Raw genomic sequence first — 17,695 nt, forward strand, 5'->3', positions numbered from 1 at the left:
ACGTCACACGTTCGGTTCGAGCCCTGTTTAGCGACTCTGGAGCTCAAAACGCGTCTAGAGTTTTGGCCGCCTCCACCGCTCTTCTGGCCCACTGTGCGTGGGGTGAGCGCCTGCCAAGTGCAGGGTAGGCAGTCCCGTAGAGCAGTGGTGTGTTGCGGGACTGCCTATCCCGTACTTCACAGGCGCTATAATGCAGGTGCGGCTCCGCATACAAACAAGAGCCCCGAGTAAAAAAAGGAGCCCTTGGTAAGAAAAACAATATTAAAAACATGGGGAAAACACCATATTTTTCCACCTTACCAAACTTACAGTGGACAATCGTGACTCAAACGAAACGGGGCCCCGGCCCCTGCATGCCGGCAGCTCGGTTCAGAACGACGCGGCCCAGCTCTCATCGGGTTGAATTTCGGATGGAGCAACGCGCGGTACCCGTTGGTACCGTGATTACGTTTTGGCATCACCGTACCACTGGGAACTGTACCGTACCCGTCGGTGCCTCGCACGCATCGGCGTGACGGAGGCAAGGGATGAGCTTCCGATGCGAGCCCTGCCTTTCCCTGCCGTGCCGTGCCGTGCCATGCCGTGCCGTGCCATGCCGTGCCATGCCGCACCGCGCCGTGCGTGTGGCGTAACAGCCCCTTAATAAGCCCGACCTCGCGGGGCGTTCATGCGTGCCTCCGACTTGGAAAATGGGACCGTCTTGGAGGGGTGCCTAATACCACGCTCGCGGGGACGACGGCATGCTTAGGCCGGCTCGGCCGTGCATGCGCCTCAGTGAGTGTGTGTGCGTGTGTGTGTGTGTGTGTGTGTGTGTGTGTGGTGTAGGTGTGTGTGTGTGTGTGTGTGTGTGTGTGTGTGTGCGCGCGCGCGCGTGTCTGCATGCGCGTGTGAGAGAGCATGTGTGTGAGAAAGCAAGGCCGCGGCGGCACACAGCTGACAGGTCAGCTGATCGCGCCGCGTCGCTGCCTCGTCGCATCTTTTGCCGCGGCCCGGCCCACTACTGGGCTACCGTGTTGTAAGTGCAGCCTCATCAGCCGCCACACTGCTGCCCTGTGCACTGTGCAACAGGTCCGCGTCCCTCTAATGGGAGCGACAGTGCTGCCACATAACGAAGCGAAAATTCCCACTTCACACCCGTGTCGAAAGGGTTGCCAACGTTCGCCCGCGCTACTGGGCAACTTCCCGATAACGAAGCAAAGAGATACCTTCGAAGGCAGGCCGAGGTTGGCAACCCTTTCGACGCTGGCGCGAAGTGGGATATTTCACCTGCCTCTGTGGCAGCATTGGGCGGCGACGGCACGGCGACTCAGGGTCCGGCCGCTAGGTGGCGCTGGTAGCGCGCTGCTCAGTGCGAGTTTGGCTGCCTGCCTGCCGGCGGTGCGCGCCGGCCTCGCTGAGCTTCCTCGCGCCCGCGAGGTTGGCAACCCATCCGGCGGCGGCGCGGTGCGGCGCGGGCCGCCACGGCGCGGACAGTGCGTTGGGCTGCCCACCCTGCAGGCGCCGGTCTACGCCGGGCCGCTCGGCGAGGCCACTGGGTTGCCTGCTTGCCAGGCGTGAGCCGTCGCGCGAAGACCCCCGCCATCTTGATAGGGACGTCACAGCGGTCGCCGCAAAAACCGAGTCCGCTTTATCGAGAAGAGGAAGCAGCCGACGGCGGCCCGGTCCGCGACGGCCCACAGTGGGCCAGAGGACCGGTGGAGGCGGCCAAAACTCGTCACGCGTTTTGAGCTCCAGATTCGCTAAATGGGACTCGAACTGTACGTGTGACCCCACCAATGGATTCCTCGTTCGGAGAGCAATCCATTGGTGGGATCACACGTTCGGTTTGAGTCCCATTTAGCGACTCTGGAGCTCAAAACGCGTCTAGAGTTTTGGCCGCCTCCACCAGTCTTCTGGCCCACTGTGCGGCCCGGAAGTGCTCCACGACTGTCTGCGCGTTGGCACTTTGACACCGGGGCCAACGAACTATTTCGAACGGCGCGTTATCGCCATGGTAACGCTGGCGACATGCCGAGTGCGTGGCTTCGCGCCTCGGGCCTCTCGATGGCGATTCTATCGCGTTGCTTTGCCGCAGTGCCAGCCAACACATTTGTAGGCAGAGGTTTCCTGTTCGCATGAGCATTGAAAGGGTTGCCAACCTAAGCCTACTTTGTCTACTTCTCGATAAAGCCAAGATGCGGCCTAGCAGGCAGCCTGAGGTAGGCAACGCTTTCGCTACTGTGCGAAGCGCGAATTTTCTCCCACTGCTTTAACACGTGTTCCGCGCGGGCCAGACGGGGCGCGCACGTGTCATGTTGCTCGCACGGCCGGCGCGGCACGCGGCGCGTCCTGATCTAGACTGATTCCGAGAGTCATTTTCATCGCTCTGTCTCTCTCGCACTCGAGGAGCGTGCCACATGTCTGCGAGAGAGACAGAGCGACGAAAGCGAAACCCGGAGTATAACACTAACACCGCCGAGCAGCACAGCCCCACTGCCCTTGATACGAAATTCAAATGCCGCAGGGCCGTCGCGAGGAAGTTCACAGGTTAGGGGAAGGGGAGGGGAGGGGGGGGGGAGGGGGGGGGGGGTGCATGTTTGCATCGGTCGCGGCGAGTGCGCCGATGCCTCCCTTCCCTAAAAGGCTCACTGACGTCCACACGCGCGTCACCCTCCACGTCGCCGCCGGTCAGACCACCTCGCTTGTCACCGCGGTGGGTCATCGCGCCGCGTCTCCGCGTAGCAGTGCGTGCGCGCGGCCCCGTCACTCCGGTGCGGCCTGATTCCGAGAGTCGCTTTCGTCGCTCTGTCTCTCTGGCACTCACGGGGCGTACAGGTGGCGGTGGAGAGACAGAGCGACGTGAACGACTCTCGGAATCAGTCCGCTGACCGTGGAAGAAACGTTGCACTCGGCGTTCGCAAACAAGGGGCCGTGGCGCAGCGTGCGTGCAGCGCAGCGCCGCTCTGCGCAGTGCAGTGGCGGTGGCCCCGCGTGCGAAAAACAATCCACCGCGCACTCCACGATGACGATCGTCTTTGCGGCGGCGCGGGCGAGGCCGAGCACGCCGCCACCTCAGGTGCGTTGCAGCCCCACCGCAAACACGGCTCGCATCGCCTTGGCGGCGCGCGGCGCTGCGTCATCGGGAGGCTGCGGAGGGGTCCGCCCTCCCCCGCCTGGCCTCGTTGACGACCTGCTCCAGGTCGGCGCGGAGCTCAATGAACCGCGTGGACAGAGTGGACTAGCAGTGGAGGGGTCGCGGCGGTCGCGGCGCCAGACCAAGGCGCCGCCTCGCTTCGCGCCTCGTCTGGCCGATCCAGCCAGAGAAAGCGGCGGGGCGGGGCGGGGCGGGGTGGGGCGGGGCGGGGTGGGCGCGTAGCCGCGGCGGGGAGGGCCAGGAAGGCGCGGACTGGCGCGGACCCGCACCCCGGCCGTACACCACCAGCGCGCGCCGCCCGAGCAGGTCGTGTCTAGGACGTGCGGAACCCCCGATCTAGGACGAGTAAGTTCGCGAGTGCGTGCGTGCGTGCACCGATTCCGTACGTGTTCGTGAACGGATTGAACCGCGCCATTGGCATGGAACCCAGTGCGTTTTTTGTAGTGCATCGTTCGTTCGCAGCCACGATGCGTTCAGCACTCCGTGGCACAGTTAGCTCACCAGTGGATTTTGAAGACTGTCGAGATTTAGTTCTGGCAGATATGCGCCTTTGTAGTCATGACGGAGCAGTGAATTTTGGCATTGATTGTGGGTCTGGCATGCTGGGCCAACTCCAGAACCCTACGAGAAGAAACAAGTTTCGATGCCAGGAAGTAGAAGTGGTTTCTGCGGAGCCCTGGGACAACGTGGTTCGGAACGTGTGACAGTGTATAGTGCTCTGTGTGTGTGTGTGCTGTGTGTGTCTGTGTGCGCGCGTGTGTGTGCGTATGCGTGAGCGCGTGTGTGTCTTGCGTGTGCGACAGTGTATACGGTTGTGTGTGTGTGTGTGCGCTCGCGTGTTTGTGTGTTAGTGTGTGTTAGTGTGAGTGTGTTGGTGTGAGTGTAAGTGTGTGTGGTTTTTGTGGTGAGTGGCGTGGAAATTTACTGCCAGTGTAGGATTTAGTGCGGACGAGAAGAGATTTGATTTTTTTTTTGCTTCTGGCGAGAATGCTGGCCGTCCAAATGGGATCCAATCTGAATTTATTTTTTATTTCAAATTAGACCTTTCCTGTTTGACGTCATAATGGCTCTTCTGCGGCGAATCAGAAGTGACCCGGCGACAGTGTAGGTCCCTCTTGCCCACCAACGAGTGTCGGCCAGCCAAGCCGATCAACGAGGCATCGTGACACTCGAGTTTCTCACGGCAAAACAGTATGCAAACGAACAGTGGTGCCATCTTACGGTAAACAGCCCAACTACTAGTGGACTTCCCTTCGCCGCAGCGGCAAGGCGCCCTGGCGTGGCGGAAAAGCGAACTACGTTTGCGAGGGGCCTTAGCCCGGGCAGCAGTGGTGCCACCTGAACGAGGGGTTACCCACTCCGGGAATCGTGTGTACACTCAGTCCGGGAATCGTTCGTAATTTGCTCAAAATTTTATCGAAAATCTTAAAAGTTTCAATGGAGAGGGATATGTAATAGACACAAAACACTCAAAAGATAAGAAAAATCTTCAAAAACCTCTCCTTTCATGCAAGATTTGTTCAGGAATCGCGGGAATCCGGAATCGTGTGTACGCCCAAGTACCGAGTGGGTAACCCCTCGCACCTGAAGGTGAAAAGGATAACTCCGAGGATAACTCGCTATTGGGCTGGCACGCTGCCCGAAAGCACTGACTACTGACCATTGGAAACGCCAAAAAAAATTAATATTTTCAAATGTTAAACCGACTTGATGGGGTGAAGCGATAAAGAATATTTGCATTGATTGCATCGTAGAGAGATTTTTTTTGTTGAGAGGTGCGCAGGTGTAACGTTTTCTGTCATGACCAAGCGGGAAATGTCTTGAACAGTCGGTAAATTCCTTTACTCGGAGACAGAGTCATCTTTGCTGGTGCTGTCGGTATCCAAATGTCGCGCTGCGATTGGCTGAACGCCGGGCGGGCCTGGCGGGCCTGGCGGCAGGTGTGCGGTCATTCGTCACGTTTCGATGACGTCACAGCGCCAAACCGATGATAGCAACTTCACCGCTTCGGAGCGAAAACATTACATTGTCAAATATCAGGTCGCTGCCAGAGAAACCTGCCAACAGAAGAAGCTTTGCATACACACTAAATTGCAATGTGTATGTTTTGTGTTTTAAATCTAATTGAATCTGTGTAGAGCTAAGCTCGAGAATGTGTGATTCTGTTAAGAATACTGTGCGTTTCACCCGTGTGATAATCCATTATGAGGAAAGCCATGCACGAAAAATCACACAAAAACTGTCTGTGTACTGAAGTAGGTTACCCCGAAAAACATAATTTCCACGCTGGGGCCAGACGATGCGGGGCGTGTGAGTGGGAATGCACCTCGCGGCCCGTCAGTGCGGCCGAACTCCGACACGGCGTGGCAGAAATCGAAAACGTAAATGAACACAAAAACGTTCCGTCATCAGCCCGGCCTGCGAGGCTCGCTGCATGAACGATGCGCGCGACCTTTCGCGTCCCCGATCGCAGGCATTGTGCAACCGGCGGGCCGGCAGGACAGGCTCACCGGGACACAGTGGGTCAGAAGGCCGGTGGAGGCGGACAAAACTCTAGACACGTTTTGAGCTCCAGAGGCACTAAAAAGTCCTCGAACCGAACGTATGACCCCACCAATGGATTGCTCTCCGAACGAGGAATTCATTGGTGGGGTCACACGCTCGGTTTGAGGCCTGTTTAGCGACTCTGGAGCTCAAAACGCGCCTAGAGTTTTATCCGCCTCCACCGGTCTTCTGGCCCACTGTGCGGGGCATGCCGGGTCGGAGCATGCCGGGAAGGAACACTCTCGAAGGAGCCAAAAATGCGAGGGGCGTCCCCCTGCTTTACCAAACACATTCATTATGATGATGTGATGGTTTTTGAGGCTGGTTGTTCCAAAATTTTTGAAAGTGATTTGCAGGCGTGGGACTCTTTTTTCAGCGTAATAGGGCCGGAACAGGGAGTACGCAGTCGGGACACGGCCCCATCCCCTTCCCCCGGTGCATCCGCACGCTACCGGCTACACTGTGCAGTCGGTGCACCGTGCCTGGTACTTGGGGGCCTAAGTGATCTTATCCGCCACGCTAAGGCCATCCCCGTGGGCTTTCTCCCCGGGTGCTGCAACGGCCAGCCTCAGGCTGCCTGGGGCCACGCGTTAAACGCGGCTCGCTTCTATGCAGTTTGCCGCGCTGCGCGCGCGCGTGTGTGTGTGTGTGTGTGTGTGTGCTGCACTAGGCGGGATCTGGGTTGACGCTGCAGCCATCGACCTGCATGCCGCGTGTTATGCAACGCGACACGCGGAAAGGGAAAATATAGGCGGACGCTGCGAAAAATCGAGTGGCCCATTTTTTTTTTTTTTCAATCCGTTTTTCTTTCTTTCTCGTTGCAGTGTCGAGCCAGTATCGGATCCCGAAGATGCGGGTGACGGCGGCGGAGATGGCCGAGCGGATTGAGGACTTCAACCCGGAAACGATCCACGCCCTCCGGAAGTGGCTCGACGACCAGCCGCACTACCCGCCCACTTCCGGTGGGTTTTCTGCGGAAAATTTAAATAATGACGAATTTATCTACTGATTAACATCATTGAACTCATGTTAGTTTCGGATTTTCACAGAGGAGCAGCTGATCCTGTTCGCGCACAGCTGCTACTACGACGTGGAGAAGAGCAAGAGCTGCATCGACAACTGCTACAATATCGCCTCGTCCACGCCGGAGTTCTTCCAGAAGCGCGACCTGGACCTGCCCGACGTGAAGCACATCCTCACCGTCACGTACGTGCCCGCACTGTAAAAAATTCCGTACTTTTGTGCGGAAATGACACAGAAAAATATAGTACGGAGGTACGGAGAAAAGTACGGAACGCTCCGTACTTGCTCCATATGAATCCATGTAAATGGGTACGGAAAAAAAGTACGGAAGGTTTCGTAGTTGGCAAGTACCGACGGTCCAGGCAAATTATTGACCAGACATGTTTCGTACTTTTTCCGTACTTTTTTCTCACAGTATGCCAATACCCGCCATCAGCGGCTCGCCGTCGTCGGTTAGGACCGTTTTGGCGCGGAGAGGCCGCCGCTCGGTGCGTCCACCCGGCACTTTGCTAACCGACGCACAGTGGGCCAGAAGACCGGTGGAGGCGGCCAAAACTCTAGACGCGTTTTGGGCTCCAGAGTCGCTAAACAGGCCTCGAACCGAACGTGTGACCCCACCAATGGATTCCTCGTTCGGAGAGCTCATTGGTGGGGTCACACGTTCGGTTCGAGTCCCATTTAGCGACTCTGGAGCTCTAAACGCGTCTAGAGTTTTGGCCGCCTCCACCGGTCTTCTGGCCCACTGTGCGACGCCGGCGCCGTGCGGCCGTCAAGGAGAAGGATGGCCTGCCCGCGCTCACCGCCTCAATCTCAGGTTGTGTCACTCCTTGTTGTCATGATTCTTCTCGTCCGCAGGGACAACGCCGTGTTTCCCAACCAGACGCCCTTAACTACCACCCTTTCTTGCACGGGTTGCGTACGAGCCCCAGGAAGCCACCTCGTTCGCGGACGGCGTCCAGGTGGTCAAAAACCTTCTCCCCAAATCCTGGACGAAAAAGGGGGTCCCTACAAGCCTGTTAATGAAGGCGTTGGGCTGGGCCCCCCACCCGTGAACGGGGTTGCTCAGAAGTTTTTGCCTAAGAGCCCCAGGTTCGTCGCGGCCCCAGCCAAGCCGGGGCTTTACTTTTTCTTCTTTAAAGCACCCTTTTTCCCTACAAAGGCTTGAGCTGGAAAGAAGCCCGTCCGCCTTGAGGGATGCCTGCTCCACTTCGGCCATCCTGGGCAAAACTGTTCCAACCTTGAAGCCGGAGCTGCGGAGCATTGTGAGTGGTGAAAAACTTGCTGCCTAAGAGGCCCGAGGTTTGATTGCGGCCCATAAACCCTGCTTCCTCTCTTCGTTTCAGCTTTCTTCTACTCGGCTTCCGAGCTGGAGAAGCTGTACGACGCCATTCCGAGGGACTGCCTGCCTCCGGACTTCGGCGGCACCCTGGGCAAGACTGTTGCCGAACTTCACGGTGCGTAGAGTAATCTTCCATCAATAACTGCCTCGCGTGTCCGGCTTTTTTATTTTCGCTTTGCGTGAGCTTCGGCCTGGCCAAGGTCGCGTTGGTCAGGGCCATCGGCCAAATAATTGGCTTGTCGCGCTCGTGGCTACTCCGGGCGCGAGAGACCCATAAAGCTGGGGTATCCACTGGAATTTTCTTAGCTCGCACTTTTATGACCGGATTTCTCTCAAAATTTTAACTGACTATATTTTTTCTAACTATATCCTCCTGGTTTGCAGCGGCCAACACCGAGGCGCTGCGCGAGATGCGCCAGTACTGGGCGGACCAGGCCACCCTCGTCATCGACGAGACCAAGAGGCCCTCCAAGAAGGGCAAGAAGGACAAGGCCGTCGTGCAGGACGCGACGCCCGACATCCGGAGGCTCGAGCTGGACTGAGCGTGTGCGAGTGTGTGTGAGTGTGTGTGTCTGTGAGCGCGTGTGTGCTGGAGTGTGTCGATGTGTGTGTACGTGTGCGCGTTTTGTGTGTGATTGAGTGATGAGCGTTTGCGCGGTGCGACTTAAACCTTGTTTCGTGAAATCTACTTCTTGTACCTGTAAATGATTTTATTAGATCAATTTCGCCCGTTGACTGATGTGTTTTTTTTTTTTAAATAAAATTGTTTTTTTTTTACAACTTGACTTTTTTTTATTTTATTCCGTGAGAAATATTTGGAAATTTTTTTTTTGTTTTTACATTTCACCTACATTTCTTTTAAGAAATATTGTTTTCTGTTTTTCCCACCCTATGGTCGCATTCCATTTCTCCGTATTGATGTGTTAATGTCTACATGCGCCGTCAGCCTGTTTAGAAAGTAAACTTGAGTACACTATACCACCTGTCTAGCGACTGTAGAAGGCACTTCTCGATGAATATAAAAAGGTACCCATTCCGCGAAACCCTACAGAAGGTGGAGGGCCTTGCTGAAGTTTAAGCAGTACTCCTCACTTGAGCACCACGGTAAGTCGTGTCTCGGACAATCGCTGACCTGCAGGCTCTATTCCACTATGCAGTGCACTCTCCTAGTGCTCTGGATTACATGCACAACAAATTGCTCTGAATTTGTCGGACTGACATTCATTATATATTGGACAGTGCAAATCTAAGAGTGAGAAAGTCTCACACTATTTAGTGCGAGCCACGATGTATCACGCTTTCGAGTGTGAGCCACGCTTGCCCCACGCTTGCAAGTGCGAGACCAAGTTTGTCTCACACTTGCGAGCGTGGGTCCTGTGGCACCAAACCACAAACAACCATAGGCAGTAAGTGTGGGAGAAACCGTGTCTCACACTTGCAAGCGTGGTACATACGTGGCTCACACTTCTTGTAAGCGTCAGACATTGTGGTTCACACAAAATAGTGTGAGACTGTCTCACACTTGGATGGGCAGTGCACTGCTTAATCTAAAATTGGGCTGGTTTCGTGAAAAAGTTTCAATTACGTACAGGCGTTACGCTGAGGAGCAGTCACAGTACCTGTACTTTCAATGCTTTTGTAAGTAGCCTTGCCTGTGCATGTGAAAGTTTACGTACAAATTTTCCCACCGAATCGCACGAATTAGTGCAAAATTTTGGTCGACTTTGTACGAAAGGCACGCATGTGTGAAACTGTGTGAGACCACATACATGAATGTACACAGTGAGCCTCACTTATCATTTTAACGCTTGTGTGCATAATTACTTACACACTGACAGGTGTGTAGACACCTGATTTAACGCCTTTACTGATTTCCGAGTATGCAACGTTAAGATCATACAGACACAGCAAATATTGAGGTGTTGTGACGCGACGACTGAACGTAGCATAGTCAATAATAAAGGCATCGTGTTTGCAGTTCAAGTCGATCATGAAGGTGCTCGTGGTACTGGCGTGCTGCATCGCGGCGGCCGCCGCTTCAGGCCAGAGCGCCTACGTCGAGTACGGCGTCGTCCCGGACGTCATCGACGTGGCGCCTCACGCCGTCCTCAAGGCAAGTCCTCTCCGACATCGGGAACACACAGTGGGTCAGAAGACCGGTGGAGGCGGCCAAAACTCTAGACGCGTTTTGAGCTCCAGAGTCGCTAAATGGGACTCGGACTGAAGGTGTGACCCCCCACCAATGGATTCCTCGTTCGGAGAGCAATCGATTGGTGGGGTCACACGTTCAGTCCGAGTCCTATTGAGCGACTCTGGAGCTCGAAACGCGTCTAGAGTTTTGGCCGCCTCCACCGGTCTTCTGGCGCACTGTTGAACACCAGGGACTGGGAAGTGAACGACAATTCAAACAGTCCCGTTCCATCCGCCTTGCAGGTCTCGTACCAGAACCCCGAGCGTGTGAGCGCGTTGGTGGGGAACGAGCTGACGCCGACCCAGGTTCAGAGGCAGCCCACCTTCTCCTGGCCCACCTGCCGGCCAACCCCCTGGCACAAGAAGAGCTCCCTCTACACCCTCATCTTCGTCGGTCAGTTAGACTGCCGTGGGTTGGCAGGACTGGGCGGACATTGCAGCCAACTGAGCTATTCACAGAAGTTTTAAACGACGAGCATTGAAACGGGGTGACTGACAGTGTTTTGATTGTGCACAGACACGGATGCGTACACCAAGGACAACAACACCTTCACTCGGGAGTTCGTACACATGCTGATCGGCAACATCCCCGGCAACGACGTCTCCAAAGGCACAGTCCTGTTCAACTACGCCGGCAGTGGACCCCCGCAAGGCTCAGGTAAATTAGAAACTACGAAATCCGACCAAGTCTTAATCTGTGGAACAATCAAATAACGCCTCGGTTCTCAACAATTTCTCTGTGACATGTAGGATTCCACCGTTACGTGTACCTTCTGTACAAGCAACCGGGCTACATCAACTTCAACCAAACAACCGTTGACAGTTTGTACGTATGTCCTCTAAAGGAGCAAGAGTGCACCCTCGTGCCTTTTAGCACACCTTGACGCACCAAGCGCATGTGTTCTTTTATCGCGAGTAATTAGTTTTGTCGTTTCTTTTGCCTTTGCAGCCACTTTGTTCCCCGCCTCTGGTTCTCAGCTCGCAGATTTGCCGCCAAATGGAACCTGGGCGCCCCCATCGCCGCCAACTTCTACAGGGCGCAGTACGACCCGTACTGCGACGAGCTGGCCAAGACGATCGTGGACATCGCGGACCTGCCGATTCCCGGACAGTAGCACAATTCATTTTGAAAGGCATTAAAAATGTACGAGCTTTAACCCTCCTGGGGGTTTTCCTTTCTTTCTCCTTTCCCACAAAGCAATTACGCATGGGCTCCCAAATTCATGTCCGGCCTGTCGACGCAACACACTCTTTCCTAAAACACTGGTTATTTTCCTATTTTGAACCAATAAGGAGGATTGATGACTGTGTTTTGCGGGTGCCTGCACGGCTAGTCTTGAAAGTGTCCCACCCAATCGCTTGCTCTCGCTGGAGACGGGGGCGGCGGCCGAGGCACGGCACCTCCGGGCCGGGTGCACAGTGGGCCAGAGGACCAGTGGAGGCGGCCACAACTCTAGACGCGTTTTGAGCTCCAGAGTCGCTAAATGGAACTCGAACTGAACGTGTGACCCCACCAATGGATTCCTCGTTCGGAGAGCAATCCATTGGTGGGGTCACACGTTCGGTCCGAGTCCCATTTAGCGACTCTGGAGCTCAAAACGCGTCTAGAGTTTTGGCTGCCTCCACCGGCCTTCTGGCCCACTGTGGGGCGCCCCTCGCCGGTGGAGCCGGACCGGTTCGGAGAGGCACGAACGGCCGGCGCAGGGCCAGGCCGCAGTGCCAGCAGTGCTCCGTGCGCAGCCAACGAGGTGAGTCCGGGACCGCAGTCCAGACTGCTCACCGAGCGCAAGCGGCCGGTACACTGGGCACAGCGTTTCAGACAAGCAGCCTGGGGTAACGCACCGGGATACATCCCAAACAAATAACCGTCTGTGCAGTTCTAGTTCGTCATGAAGGTCTTGGTGCTGGTGGCGTGCTGCCTGGCGGCGGCGCTGGCGGAGGACGCCTTCGTGGAGCACGGCGTCGTCCCGGACGTGATCGACGCCACGCCGGCGGCCACCCTCGAGGCAAGTCACGCCGGGGGACGGTCAGAAGTTACGACTCGAAAGTGAGGCGTTTTTGAACATTCCGGTTTTGTGGTTCGCCCTGCAGGCCGAGTACCACCAGCCGCAACATGCTAAGGTGCGGCTCGGCAACGAACTGACCCCGACGCTGTCCCAGAACCGGCCCGCCATCTCCTGGCCCACCGAGGAGGGCGCCCTGTACACCCTCATCATGACCGGTCAGTGTCTTGGCGAAGCAAGGCCACTTCGGTGGTGGGACCCCTGGTTTGAACTTGAACTTGTAACAAACCACAGAAGATGACTGTTATGATTCACTAGATATTTTCTGTGTACAGACACAGTTTCTGTGGTACATATTTCTCGTGTACACTTACTAAAACCTTCTCCCCGCCCATAGAAATGTTCAAATTTCAATACCGTGGAAAATTTTCCATCCATGGAAACTTTCCGTGTGCGGATCTGTGCCTACTGTACACGGAAGGCACTGTACACATCATTTTTTTTGGAACGAATTTTTTTCCGTGGTCCTATATTTTAAACTCTCAGAAAGTGGTAAAGGTTATAAGTGCACCACGGAGAATATTGACCGCGGAACCCCTCTGTGTACGGAAAACGTGCAGTCAATTAAGTTATCACCCGAATCCTCAGGAGTCAAGTCTCACCGCGAACTGAGCCTTTTACTTTCCGAGTAGTTTCTCACGGCGTGAGTCACATTCGAGCGGGCACGGCGTAATACCTGGTGTTTGTGTGTGCAGACCCCGACGCGCCCAGCAGGGCCAACCCCATCCGGCGGGAGTTCCTGCACATGCTCATCGTCAACGTCCCCGGCAACGACATCGCCAAGGGCGACGCCCTGTTCGACTACATCGGGGCCGGGCCCCCGAAGGGCTCAGGTAAACAAATCTGGCCATGGCCTCATTTCGATGCTTTCGTTTTTATTGCTTTCGTTTTCAATCGACACTGTTTGTCTTGTGTTTCCTGACCAGGACTGCACCGTTACGTCCTGCTCGCCTACAAGCAGCCGGGCCACATCGACGTCGACCAAAAAACCGTTCCCAGCACGTACGTATCCCCGCAACAGAAAGAGCCGAAACAGCTTATCACACACGAGGCGTTTTAACGAAACGGCACGAACTCATTGCTTTGTCTTTGGCAAGCACTTACCTACCACTCGCGGTAAAACACCCAGAGTGCTTCCTTTCGCAGTTTGTTTGACTTAGCCGTTTGTGTGGCCACTTCCAGCACCTTCGCGGGCCGCCCCAACTTCTCCGCCCGCAAGTTCGCCGCCAGCAAGAACCTGGGCGCCCCCGTGGCCGGCAACTTCTTCCAGGCGCAGTGGGACGAGCACGTGGAGGAGCTCATGAAGAGCCTCAAGCAGTAGAGACCCGGCGGCCAGCCATTGCTGCACTGCAGCGACTTTAGACAGCGAAATAAACAAACCATGAGAAACCGCATAGTGATTTTCCTCTTCTTTTACGACCGTTTCCTCTTGTGCCCCTCGGAGTAGGCAACTTGTTCGGCGCCTCCTCGGAGTAGGCCAGGCGCACGACGGCGACGTGCGGTGTGGGTGGACCACTCCGCCGCGCCCCGCCACCGCGGCTCCGCGGTTTCCGCCAAGGCCGCGGTTACGGCCGTTACAGCACAGCGCCTCGAGGAGCCGCCAGGACGCCGCCAGGACTCTGGACCGGCTGGATTGTCCCTATTTAGGCGTGACTCGGAGCCGCCTGCAGTGGAGGCGTCCGACCGAAGCCACCGCGGCGGACGCCGGTTCCGACAGGCTGAGTGTCTCCCGACTGGCGGCACACGGCAAGACAGGACCACCGCGACTGACAGCAGCGGGTTGACTCCGAGTCACCGCTCTGTCTCTCTCTCACACACTCATGGGGCGTCACGTAGAGGTGCGACAGAGACACAGTAGCGCTCGGAATCGGGCAGCAGCAACTCTCCGCGGACGTTTCGCACCACGTTGCTAAAATCGCAGTGTTTATCCTGGCATCTCTCTCGAACACACCCGCATGCACGGCGCCGCACGGTGCGCTCACGCGAGCCGCGGACCCGCGTGGAGGCTACCGCCGCTTGAAGGATCGTTTCGTCGCTCTGTCTCGCTCGCACCCTAGCAGCACGCCCCATGAGTCCGAGAGAGACAGAGTGAGGCGGCGGGGCGCCGCTCCGTTGTTATCGCTTGCACCAGCTTGCGCCACACGGCGTGCGGCACGCGCCGGCTATCGGCCCATCGTTCGGCAGGGACTCAGGTTCTCGCCGGGCAGCGCTTCTCTTTTCCATTTCGCGAAACTCTAGCGGCGTCCGGGAGCAGTAAACTGCAGCCATGGAGTGCCTGGTCCCCAGAATGCTTGACGCCGTCCCGAAGGGCACGATCAAGGTACGTGAGGTGTTGAGGTTGCCCGCGGCTGCGCACAGTGGGCCAGAAGACCGGTGGAGGCGGCCGAAACTCTAGACGCGTTTTGAGCTCCAGAGTCGCCAAGTAGGACTCGAACTAAACGTGTGACCCAACCAACGGATTGCTCTCCGAACGAGGAATCCATTGGTGGGGTCACACGTCCAGTTCGAGTCCCATTTATCGACTCTGGAGCTAACGCCTCCACCGGTCTTCTGGCCCACTGTGCGGCGGCGGGGTGGAGTACAGTCCAGTAGCCGCGTTGCAGGTCGAGTACGCCGGCGGCCTGGTGGTGGACGACGGCAACGAGCTCACGCCCACGCAGGTGCAGCACCATCCCACGCTGGTCACGTGGGCCGCCGAGGAGGGGGCGCACTACTGCCTCATCTGCACAGGTACGCCGCCGGCTAGCAGCAGCTCGTCATCGAGTGGCAACAAAAATTTTGACAGTGCAGTATTGTCGGGCTATGCTCCGCTTTGCAGACTTCGACCCGCCTGGCCTGGAGCTGGAGGACCCCAGGAAGAACGAGGTGATCCACTACATGGTCGGCAACGTCCCCGGCAACGCGTTGCACGACGGCGAGGTGCTGTTCGAGTACATTGGCGCCGGCGCGCGGCAGGGCACTGGTGGGCGCGCAACTCTCGCGAGAATCCATTGACCCGTTCAAAACACCAAAATAATAATAACGTTGTGTGAAAATTGGTGCAGGTCTTCACAAGTACGTCTTCCTTCTTTACAAACAGCCCGGGAAAATTAACTTCAATCAAGAAAGAGTATCGAAAATGTGAGACAAGTCCGTAAAGAATTTGAGTTCCAGCAACTGTGTCCCATCGAAATAACAAACGCTCTCCCTCCCGTTTCTTTCTCCAGAGAGCGCAAGGGGCGGCTTCCTTTTTCCAGCAGGATATTCGCCTGCCAGTTCAAACTCGGCCGCCCCGTGGCGGGCAACTTCTTCACGGCCCAGTACGATGACTACGTCCCGAAGCTGCACGCCTCCTTCATCGACTGAATCGTGAAACCCCCGTAATAGAAAAGCAGTAAACAAACATTACCTCAACCACCTAGTTTCATCATTTGTCCAAGCTCACCAACAAAACATACCAAACGTTACACTGTTCCCACCTCTCAGTCAGACCACGTGGTCTGTTTCTCCCAAGTGCCCCTGCTGATTAGGCCACTTATCGTGCAGCCTTCCTGCGTCCAGCGGCTGCGTTATTGGCACTCCGCCCTGCCGATAGTGGCGTCCTCGCGCCACGCTGCGAATAGCGGCGGCTCGTGTTGTCCATTACGCAACAGCGGGGCGTAGCACGGTGTAATCGTGTGTGGCTCGCACTTTGGTGAGCAGCAAGACATCCTCGTCCACGTCCACGTTCATCAACATGGAGGCACACGGCGTGGTCCCCGACATCATCGACGTGGCGCCCGCCGGCACGGTCAAGGTAAAAGAGTAACCGTTTTGAGGTTAGGTGCGCACAGTGGCCCAGACGACCGGTGGCGGCGGCAAAAATTCTAGACGCGTTTTGAGCTCCAGAGTCGCTAAATGGGTCCCGAGCCGAACTTTTGACCCCACCAATGGATTGCTCTTCGAACGAGGAATCCATTGGTGGGGTCACACATTTGGTTCGAGTCCTGTTAAGCGACTTTGGAGCTCAAAACGCGTCTAGAGTTTTGGCCGCCTGCCCTGGTCTTCTGGCCCACTGCGTGCCGGGCCCGAGGCCGGGCCGCGACAACCGCTTCACACGTCCGGGCGTATCGCGTATCCCCGCAGGTGGCGTACCCGAGCGGCGTGGCCGTCGACAACGGCAAGGAGCTGACCCCGCGGCAGGTCAAGGACCAGCCCAGCGTGACCTGGGACGCCGAGGACGGCGCGTTCTACCTGGTGGTGATGACAGGTGTGTCGGTGAAAGCTGAATAGTAATTATTGAAACGCGAACCGGTAAGAGACCACGCTGATGATTATGTATTCATTTTTATTTTTTTTCAGACCCCGATGCCCCTAGCCGGGAGAACCCTACCAAGCGGGAAGTCCTGCACTACATGGTGGGCAACGTTCCCGGCAACGACATCAGCAAGGGCGACGTCCTGTTCGAGTACTTGGGATCGGGCGCGCCCGAAGGCACAGGTAAACAGGGACAAAATCCATTCAGTTAAATTTGCGCGACTGCTCTGAAAAACCTCGTTCTGTCGCAGGACTGCACCGCTACGTGTGGCTCGTCTACAAGCAGCCGGCCAGGATCGAGTTTAATCAGGAAAGAGTTTCGTGCCGGTAATGCCTGCCGTCTGTTTTCACTGATCCCCTCGAGACCGTCCACCACGCTTGTCTAATCTTCCGCCTCCGTCGCGCAGGTCCAGGAAGGGCCGCCTCAACTTCTCGATCCGCAAGTTCGCGGCGGAGAAGCAGCTGGGCCAGCCGGTGGCGGGCAACCTCTTCCAGGCCCAGTGGGACGACTACGTGCCGATCCTGCAGGCGAACATGCTCGTCGAGTAGAAGTTGAGAATAAAGGTGTGAAAACAAGAGCCTCGCCACTCCTAATTTTCCTCCAAACAAGACTATCGTCAGACCTCCCATCACACGTAGATGCCGGTTAGGCTGCCTCCTTCCAGGCGCACGCTGCACCGCGCGTCCGTTGGGCTGCCTACCCTCCAGGAAGCGCAGTGCCCCGTCCTGCGCCGATGTTGTGTGGTGGGTGGCATATCCTCCAGGTGCGCGGCTTTCCAGGGCGTGCCTCGTGTAGGTTGGGATGCCCAGCTTGCGGGCGGCACAGAGCCCGTTGCGTCGTGTGGGCTGCCTACACCGCAGGTGCTTCGTCTCCAACTTCCTCGTGGGCGCTGTTGTTTAGTTTTTGCCAGTGCAGGGGTGACCCGAACCGGCCTACACAGCAATGCTGCGTACTCTCCCTGGCCCTAAGTACGGTACGGCCATCTACGGGGCACTGGGAACTTACTCTCTCGACATCCGCTTTCCGCCATTCGCTTAATTTCCACCTTCCGCCATGCGCTTTCCGCCATCCGCTTTCCGCCATCCGCTTTCCGCCATCCGCTTTCGCGGATCCAACTTTTTGCTTCC

The 17,695-nt window shown here is 56.6% G+C and overlaps 3 protein-coding genes across 4 annotated transcripts; all 3 read left to right on the forward strand.

Moving 5' to 3' along the window:
- Window positions 1-3,361: 3,361 nt before the first annotated feature.
- On the forward strand, window positions 3,362-8,790 carry LOC117642986. Its single transcript, XM_034381623.1, has 7 exons — window positions 3,362-3,478; window positions 6,502-6,639; window positions 6,727-6,883; window positions 7,556-7,616; window positions 7,875-7,962; window positions 8,044-8,154; window positions 8,424-8,790. Coding segments are annotated over exons 1-7 (714 nt in total). The 5' UTR covers window positions 3,362-3,477; the 3' UTR covers window positions 8,582-8,790.
- Window positions 8,791-10,017: 1,227 nt separating this feature from the next.
- Window positions 10,018-17,145, forward strand: LOC117642987. The gene is made up of 14 exons (XM_034381624.1): window positions 10,018-10,118; window positions 12,202-12,235; window positions 12,321-12,450; window positions 12,988-13,125; window positions 13,219-13,294; window positions 13,475-13,609; window positions 14,877-15,022; window positions 15,111-15,254; window positions 15,337-15,412; window positions 15,962-16,067; window positions 16,397-16,520; window positions 16,613-16,750; window positions 16,819-16,894; window positions 16,975-17,145. The coding sequence occupies exons 1-14, from the start codon at window positions 10,030-10,032 to the stop codon at window positions 17,114-17,116; spliced, it is 1,554 nt and encodes a 517-aa protein (XP_034237515.1). The 5' UTR covers window positions 10,018-10,029; the 3' UTR covers window positions 17,117-17,145.
- Window positions 14,423-15,685, forward strand: LOC117642679 (protein D3-like). 2 transcript variants are annotated; one of them, XM_034381104.1, is made up of 5 exons: window positions 14,423-14,612; window positions 14,896-15,022; window positions 15,111-15,254; window positions 15,337-15,346; window positions 15,499-15,685. In XM_034381104.1, the coding sequence occupies exons 1-5, from the start codon at window positions 14,559-14,561 to the stop codon at window positions 15,635-15,637; spliced, it is 474 nt and encodes a 157-aa protein (XP_034236995.1). In that variant the 5' UTR covers window positions 14,423-14,558; the 3' UTR covers window positions 15,638-15,685. The 2 variants fall into 2 exon arrangements, with proteins under 2 accessions (XP_034236995.1, XP_034236994.1); XM_034381103.1 differs by having other exon boundaries at window positions 14,424-14,612; window positions 15,337-15,412.
- Window positions 17,146-17,695: the final 550 nt, after the last annotated feature.

Source organism: Thrips palmi, unplaced genomic scaffold, assembly GCF_012932325.1.
Source record: "Thrips palmi isolate BJ-2018 unplaced genomic scaffold, TpBJ-2018v1 HiC_scaffold_16, whole genome shotgun sequence".
Lineage (NCBI taxonomy): Eukaryota > Metazoa > Arthropoda > Insecta > Thysanoptera > Thripidae > Thrips > Thrips palmi.

Bases quoted from the DNA above. Each gene is read 5' to 3' on its own strand.
- LOC117642986 (XM_034381623.1), top strand. The intron at 6,884-7,555 runs GTACGTGCCCGC...TCTCGTCCGCAG, and splicing joins AAGCACATCCTCACCGTCAC to GGACAACGCCGTGTTTCCCA. The intron at 7,617-7,874 runs GTACGAGCCCCA...TGAGCTGGAAAG, and splicing joins CCCTTTCTTGCACGGGTTGC to AAGCCCGTCCGCCTTGAGGG.
- LOC117642679 (XM_034381103.1), top strand. From the start codon at position 14,559: ATGGAGTGCCTGGTCCCCAGAATGCTTGACGCCGTCCCGAAGGGCACG. The intron at 15,023-15,110 runs GTACGCCGCCGG...TCCGCTTTGCAG, and splicing joins CTACTGCCTCATCTGCACAG to ACTTCGACCCGCCTGGCCTG. The intron at 15,255-15,336 runs GTGGGCGCGCAA...AAATTGGTGCAG, and splicing joins CGGCGCGCGGCAGGGCACTG to GTCTTCACAAGTACGTCTTC.
- LOC117642987 (XM_034381624.1), top strand. From the start codon at position 10,030: ATGAAGGTGCTCGTGGTACTGGCGTGCTGCATCGCGGCGGCCGCCGCT. The intron at 10,119-12,201 runs CGTCATCGACGT...CGTCGTCCCGGA, and splicing joins GAGTACGGCGTCGTCCCGGA to CGTGATCGACGCCACGCCGG. The intron at 13,126-13,218 runs GTAAACAAATCT...TTTCCTGACCAG, and splicing joins CGGGCCCCCGAAGGGCTCAG to GACTGCACCGTTACGTCCTG.